Source organism: Mercenaria mercenaria, chromosome 11 (genome assembly GCF_021730395.1).
Source record: "Mercenaria mercenaria strain notata chromosome 11, MADL_Memer_1, whole genome shotgun sequence".
Lineage (NCBI taxonomy): Eukaryota > Metazoa > Mollusca > Bivalvia > Venerida > Veneridae > Mercenaria > Mercenaria mercenaria.
In genome coordinates this window covers 52691034-52699013 of record NC_069371.1, presented here as the reverse complement: position 1 = coordinate 52699013, position 7980 = coordinate 52691034, and the positions used below count along the sequence as shown (strand labels likewise).

Sequence of the window (7980 nt, the reverse complement as noted above, 5' to 3'; positions counted from 1 at the left end):
GTAGAATGTAGTAAATAGCTGAAGCTGCTTATTTGGGTAATTTTTATTTACTTTTTTTCTTCTTTTTTTCTTCTCTGAAATTGATTTCATGTCAAATGAATGAGAACTTGTAAAACATGTAAAACTGTTTTGATCTGTCCAAAAGTACAATTGAAGCAGAAAATGACTTATCTTTGCCTAACTGTTAATGCATTTGAAGCAGATTGTTAACATTACAAAAACTTTTATATTTATTCCTTACGGTGTCTGATTAATATATTTCTCTGTCCCTCAACATCTTCTGGTAAAAAACTAAAACAAAGAAAAAAAGAGAAGGAAAGTACAACATTATAAGTACAACAAATATGCATATTTATTAAAAAGTCAATACATGAATCGTATATAAAACAGGACTGGAAGTGGCATTTTGCTTGCATTAAGAACCGAAGGGTTGAATATGCTGATCCTTCGCCAATCCTTTGACCGATTTGTGTATTGACATGTTTTAGCGGTTTAATTTTCTTAGTTCCCGGCTTATGCACCTGTCAATATTTTGCCCGCCCGGGGGAGCGGCGGGCATACACGGGACTTTAGACAGAAGACCATTCCCGACAGGCGGGAATTTGACAAACATTTGATGTAACAACCAGGCTCTAGGGTGGGATTTAGACAAAAAAGGTTGTCTCTAGGGTGGGGATTTAGACAACAAAATTTTTGAAATGTAAAATTCCCCTGGGTCAGCCCGCCGCCGCCCCCCCCCCCCCCCCCCCCCCCCCCCCCCCGACGGGCAAAATATTGACAGGTGTATTATTTCTCATAAAATAAATATAGGGCGGCGCGTCTAAACTTGAGAACCAAGATGGCCAACGGTTAATTTATACATAATTTATTTTAGGTCGATTGTGAAGGAAGTTCTACAACTTATACAAATCACTCTCGACACCTCATTCCTGATGGAATCCATCGCCACGAGTGTCCCTTTTTAATGCTGAGCGCCAAGCAAGCATTAAACTACTGGTACCATTTCATTCACGTCTTTGGTATGACGCGGCCGTGGATCGAACCCACGACCTCCCACACTCGAAGAGGACGCTCTACCACTAGGCTATCGAGGCGGTTAAAGCCGGAAACTATGAACTATTAACCCAGTCAAGTGATGACAACCGTTGGCCACTTGACTGGGTTAACCAATGAAAACAGTGAATTTTTTAGTGGTTTAATTTTCATAGTTCCCGGTTTTTTTCTCATAAAATATGGGGCGGCGCGTCTAACTTGAGAACCAAGATGGCCAACGGTTGTCATCACTTGACTGGGTTAACCAATGAAAACAGTGAATTTTTATTTTGCTATGCAACGGCCACGCAGACGACAATAAATACCCCGCAAAAGCGTTAGTGCGCCATCATTCGTATTCTCACGCCGACCATTACGTCTTTGTGAGGTTACTTTGTTATTATTACGCAATTAAAGCAAAAAAGGAAAAACAACTAAACAACAATCATGGTAAGTGGGGTTTCTTTACTTACTTTTTGTTTTATTATTGTTTCCAGCATATAGATTTAAAGAGAAATTATTTAAACCAGGGACATAAATAGATAATAATGTAATACATTATTCCTGTTTAAACTTTCTCTAACTGTGGATTGCAGTAAACTGTATACTTTCTATTCTCTTAAAATATTTTCTCTTCTCTGAAAAACTCGGCTACGAAATCAGTTTAAGATTATTTGAAATTGTGTTAAGTATGTTGGTGTCATGGCTGATCGTTGACTTGTTTACACATGTTTTATCTGCGGCCATGGATTTATTGATCGCGTCACTATGTAAATGTAGGACGGTGTGAGGCGATATATAATAATATGTTAGTTTCTCGGTACAAAGAAACATTTAATACCTAAATTAATATTAAGTTTAAAATATACAAGTTTTTTTCTTTCCTGTATGTACGATACAAATTTAAGTATTTCATTATTAGCGAGTCATATAGTCTCGTAATCCACAATATTTATGATGATTAATTCAAACTGAAAAATAATTTTCAGTGAACAAAAACAACAGCCTGTCTGTTTGTATAAACTATTACAAACATATCAGGAATGCCGCTTGATTCGGTCATACTACGCATGCCATACACGTCGTGAGTGTTAGTGAAAAATCATTTTCTTGCTTAGTACAACAAGTGAAATTAATATAACTTTCCTTTTCCCCCTTCCAGCGTGAATGTATCTCTATCCACGTCGGACAGGCCGGAGTCCAGATCGGTAATGCCTGCTGGGAGTTGTACTGTCTCGAGCACGGTATCCAGCCTGACGGTCAGATGCCCAGTGACAAGACCATCGGAGGCGGTGATGATTCTTTCAACACCTTCTTCAGCGAGACCGGTGCTGGCAAGCACGTGCCCAGAGCTGTCTTCGTCGACTTGGAACCAACCGTAGTCGGTAAGTTGAGTCCATAACAGAACAGAACAGACGTTTATTTATAAACATAATAAACAACGACACATTCCGTGAATATTCGTAAAAATCCGACAAATATTTACAAACTGTTTGCCAAAACTTAACGGAATATATTGAGGTTATATATGATAACAAGTGCTTTTATTAGAATCACATCGCTAATACAGTGACGCGTAGTTATTTGGTCACTTGCAAAAGAAACATGTCTAAATTGTAGTTAAATACAATTGCGGCTGACAAAGTCTTCCTACTTCAGTGCCATAGTCGGAATTTATTAAATTCCTGTTACATTTATTGGCTTCGTTAGTAACACTGCATCATATAACTCCATAAGACAATAGTTGTTTAGAATTTTAATGACAAAAACTTACAGATATTTAATTTCCTTCTTTTAGATGAGGTCCGTACCGGCACCTACCGTCAGTTGTTCCACCCCGAGCAGCTCATCACCGGCAAGGAAGATGCCGCCAACAACTACGCTCGTGGTCACTACACCATTGGTAAGGAAATCGTCGACCTTGTTCTCGACAGAATCCGTAAATTGGCTGATCAGTGTACCGGTCTCCAGGGATTCCTCATCTTCCACTCCTTCGGTGGTGGTACCGGATCTGGTTTCACCTCCCTCCTCATGGAACGTCTCTCAGTCGACTACGGAAAGAAATCCAAGCTGGAATTCGCCATCTACCCAGCTCCACAGATCGCCACTGCCGTCGTTGAGCCATACAACTCCATCTTGACCACCCATACCACCCTGGAACACTCTGACTGCGCCTTTATGGTCGACAACGAGGCTATCTACGATATCTGCCGTCGTAACTTGGACATCGAGAGACCAACCTACACCAATTTGAACAGACTGATTGCCCAGATCGTCTCCTCCATCACTGCCTCTCTGAGATTCGATGGTGCCCTCAACGTTGACTTGACAGAATTCCAGACCAATTTGGTGCCATACCCACGTATCCACTTCCCTCTCGCCACATACGCCCCAGTCATCTCCGCCGAGAAGGCCTACCACGAGCAACTCTCCGTTGCTGAAATCACCAACGCCTGCTTCGAGCCAGCCAACCAGATGGTGAAATGCGACCCACGTCACGGCAAGTACATGGCTTGCTGCATGTTGTACCGGGGTGACGTCGTCCCCAAGGATGTCAATGCTGCCATCGCTACCATCAAGACGAAGAGAACCATTCAGTTCGTCGACTGGTGTCCAACTGGTTTCAAGGTCGGAATCAACTACCAGCCACCAACTGTTGTGCCTGGTGGTGATCTCGCCAAGGTCCAGCGTGCCGTGTGCATGTTGAGCAACACCACTGCCATCGCCGAGGCTTGGGCTCGTCTTGACCACAAGTTCGACTTGATGTACGCCAAGAGAGCTTTCGTCCACTGGTACGTCGGAGAGGGTATGGAAGAGGGTGAGTTCTCAGAGGCTCGTGAAGATTTGGCTGCTCTCGAGAAGGATTACGAAGAGGTCGGTGTTGACTCCGTTGAGGGTGAGGGCGAGGAGGAAGGCGAGGAATATTAAACACTCCGAGTAACAATGAACTGTTTTGTAAAGTGGAATAACATCTTTTCATGGACCAGATACACTCTTAAGATAATAGATAAAAATGTTTTAAAAGTCAAGTCAGCATTACATCGACTGGTTTTATTTGTTAGTTATTTGTTAGTTGTTGTTAACAATTGATGATTAAAAAGTTTTTAAAATGAGAAGAAAATAAAAATGATAAAATGAAAAATTGTTTAAGCTCAATCAGAACAAAGTTGTTAATGACATACGCGGGTACATTGTATGTCTTAAAGCCCCACGTGCTTAGCGTCTATGTGATGCGACTATTTGGTTTTAACAGGCTGAATATAAACTTCATTTCTATTTTCATCGCAGTTATAAAAGTGTCTTTTCAGGTATTTATAAGTTAAGTTCAAAGTTTCGCCTCATTCGCCGCACTCCCCCCCCCCCCCCCCCCCCCCCCCCCCACCACACACACACCGTTTAATTGATTTATTTGTTAGACTGGCTAGACTGGCATCAGTCAGAGTCATTAAATGTAAAGCACTTGGCCATAAAATCAATCCTCTCTAATAGCACTTTTTGAAAAAATTTACATCTCTTTCGATGAGCCTAAAGAGAAATGTTTTTCTGAGAAAATATCAGTGTCAGTATGAAGAAAGAATAAACTTTATTGCAGATTACTTGATCTCAACAGACTTTGTAGTCTAAGTGTCAATGTGATGCGACTACTTGGTTTTACAGGCGGAATATAAACTTTAATTTATTTCTATTTTCATCGCAATTATTAAAGTGTCTTGTCGCGTATTTAAGTCTAGCAGAAAACCTAATAGTCGCCTCATTCATCCCCTTGCCGTTTCATTGATTTATTTGTTTAAATATCCTACGAATTCTAATACAATTAATCACAGATCATCTTGGTGTGTATCTGGATTTGTGTGACCTATATCTTAATCAATAGACCAACAGGAATATCAGACTTTGACTTAATAATTCCAAGTCATGCTCGAGGGTTTTGCTCAAGATAGGAAGAAAGTGAAACATAATACTAGTACAACTTAAGGTTCAATACAATTGCTTTCTTTCAGTTTGAGACTACAAAAAAACGAGATTGCAATTCGTACATATAGTAAGTATACATAATAAATGTGTTAGAAATGAATTGTCCGGAAATTATTAATCATTGACCCTCCACGGAAATCTGTGTGGTCAGTATGATTAATGGGGGAGTGGGGGGGGGTGAGATTGGGTGCGAGGCGTTAGCCGAGACCCCATATTTATCATGCTGACCCAACATATTTCCGTGGATGGTCATTAACAAACCCTATAACTGATTTATTTTACCGATCACTTATTTTAGCCTAGAACGAAATGAAAATCTCCTGTCCCTCCACAGAAATATATGAGGTCACCACATGACCACCTTTTATCTAATGAAAATTGAGGTAAAACAATTATTTATCGCCTAGACCGACATAAAATCTACTTACCTTTCACGGAAATAGACGTGACCACCTCGAAACGAATGAAAATATAGAATCTTATGGGAGGTAAAATGGCTTATCCGTTGTCACAAATATTTCCACCTGCATGATCAGGCCCTTTACAAAAATAGTGTTTTCATAATTAATTGTGACAAAGAACAATACATTCTTCGGCACGACATGTTCACAGTGGATCAGGCGAGCTAATTGCCACAGGCCAGGGTGACCGCTGTGTGCTCTGCTGAGTATTGCCTGTACAGTATCGACAATCATCATCTTCTTGTTCATAGTTCGAAAGAGTTATCTCTCTTTCTATTTAACGTCTAAAATTCATAAAATGTCAAAGTAATAAAACCCAGAGCACCGCCTATTCATAAGAATATCAAAACATGTTAGCTGTGCATGATAGGATTCCTATGATTTAACATAATTGGGTAACTAGCATTTTTGGTACTTATCTAATAAATGATTTTAGATTTTTCTAAACATATATTAGTAACTAACAAAAAAGTACTTCCTAAATTTGGAATAAGGTGGCATCTGTCTGAATATATTTCTTTAAATACGAATAAATTATATTCTAATGAAACTGTATGTATGTATGTGCATCTGTCAACACAATTTCTATACGCCCGTTTAGAGAGTCACTTGAATCTAGACTGTGTGAAAGACAAAAGATAAGAAACGATAAGAAAGTTGACTAAAATTTAGAGTTATAGAAGTGTATATGCATAATATTTAAAGCTGTAAAATGCTAATGAACTGGACTATAAGAGTGGCTTTTTGCACCCGATTTGCACTCATTGTTGTAGGTGGTCATTTAGACAGTGGGGATTCTAATGACATCCTGCACGAGTTTTCAAGACGATTTGAAGACCTTGAAAGAAAAGGTACTATCACCAAGTTGTGGATGTTTTTGTTAAGTTTTTATTCTGATGATATCTCTTTCATTTTTATTTTCTTCGTAAAATTAGCTGCGGAGTTATAACTGATGAATTTCCATATGAATCATAGATTGTGGATGAATAGCCTTTTACATGATGAAAAGTCCTATCATTTAATACAGTCTCACTTCTCCTGCATTTTGTTACATTCCGTTTAATTTGTACTTATTCAATTTAGTTTGATCGTGATGAGAAGTTCAAGCTTATTTGAACCACTCCCGAGTCCGCTTCTTGGAAAAGCCGATACTGATGTCAAATGAGCAGACGTGGTCGTGACCCCAGTGGATCTTGAACCCATGACCCTTGGGTTGAGCGGCCGGCATCTTAATCACAAGAAATCGTTCCCCATATTTTTAATCCCCCGCCACAAGTGGTGGGGGGTTATAGGAATGGTCTCCGTCCGTCCGTCCGTCCGCCTGTCCGTAAGACTTTCGTGTCCGCTCCATAATTCCTAAACCCCTTGAAGGATTTTCATGAAACTTGGGTCAAATGATCACCTTATCAAGATGATGTGCAGAACCCATGAGCCAGCCTTGTCGGCTCAAGGTCAAGGTCACAACTCAAGGTCAAAAATTTGTGCCTTCCATTTTGTGTCCGCTCTATATCTCCTAAACCCCTTGAAGGAATTTTATTAAACTTGGGTCAAATGATCACCTCATCAAGACGATGTGCAGAACCTATAAGTCAGCCATGCCGGCTTAAGGTCAAGGTCACAACTTAGGGTGAAAGGATTGAGCCTTCTGTTTTGTGTCCGCTCTATATCTCCTAAACCCCTTGAAGGATTTTCATCAAATTTGGGTCAAATGATCACCTCATCAAGGCGATGTGCCGAACTTATGAGTCAGCCATGCCGGCTCAAGATCAAGGTTACAACTGAAGGTCAAAGGTTTGAGCCTTCCATTTTGTGTCTGCTCTGTTTCTCCTAATTCCCTTGAAGGATTCATATTAAACTTGGGTCAAATGATCACCTCATCAAGACGATGTGCAGAACTTATGAGTTAGCCATGCCGGCTCAAAGGTCAAGGTCACAACTAGGGTCAAAGTTGACCTCTTCATTTTAGTGTCCACTCTGTATCTCAAAACCCCTTGAAGGATTTTCATCAAACTTGGTCAAATGATACACCTCATCAGAACTGATACAGTCAATCAGGTCAAGTCATATCAGGTCAAAGGTTTGGCTCTGTATCTCCTAAATCCATGGGAAATTTTCTGAACTTGGGTCAAGACACCACAAACTGCGCAGAATTCATGAGTCAGCATGTCGTTCAAGGTCAGTCAAGTAAGTCAAGGTTACCTTTCACATTTCCATACATGGCGGTGTTAGCTGTCTTTCAGACTGCCTTGTTGCATTTGCTTCAGTATAGAAGTTTTCTATTTCTCCTTTATGATATTATTGTGTTGCTACAGTGGCCGAGCAAAGTGCGTTGATTGCTAGACAAACTGAGCAATTGCGGGAACAATCTGAAGCCATGACCAATCTGAAGAATATTGTTGAAGTGCAAGACGATACGATAACAGAACTCAAACATCTTGTTGAAATGCAGCAACAACAGCAGCAGCAACAGCACATAGCAGAAGCAACAAGGATCGCATCAACAGTTGCATAG

At 40.2% G+C, this 7980-nt stretch overlaps 2 protein-coding genes across 2 annotated transcripts; both read left to right on the top strand.

The window, feature by feature from the left end:
- The first annotated feature begins 1320 nt into the window (after nucleotides 1–1320).
- On the top strand, nucleotides 1321–4174 carry LOC123531575 (tubulin alpha-1A chain-like). The gene is made up of 3 exons (XM_045312666.2): nucleotides 1321–1482; nucleotides 2195–2417; nucleotides 2831–4174. Exons 1-3 carry the CDS (start codon nucleotides 1480–1482, stop codon nucleotides 3958–3960), a joined length of 1356 nt encoding a protein of 451 aa, XP_045168601.1. The 5' UTR covers nucleotides 1321–1479; the 3' UTR covers nucleotides 3961–4174.
- A 1892-nt stretch (nucleotides 4175–6066) lies between these two features.
- LOC123533014 (uncharacterized) lies at nucleotides 6067–7980 on the top strand. Its single transcript, XM_045314667.2, has 2 exons — nucleotides 6067–6319; nucleotides 7781–7980. Exons 1-2 carry the CDS (start codon nucleotides 6181–6183, stop codon nucleotides 7978–7980), a joined length of 339 nt encoding a protein of 112 aa, XP_045170602.2. The 5' UTR covers nucleotides 6067–6180.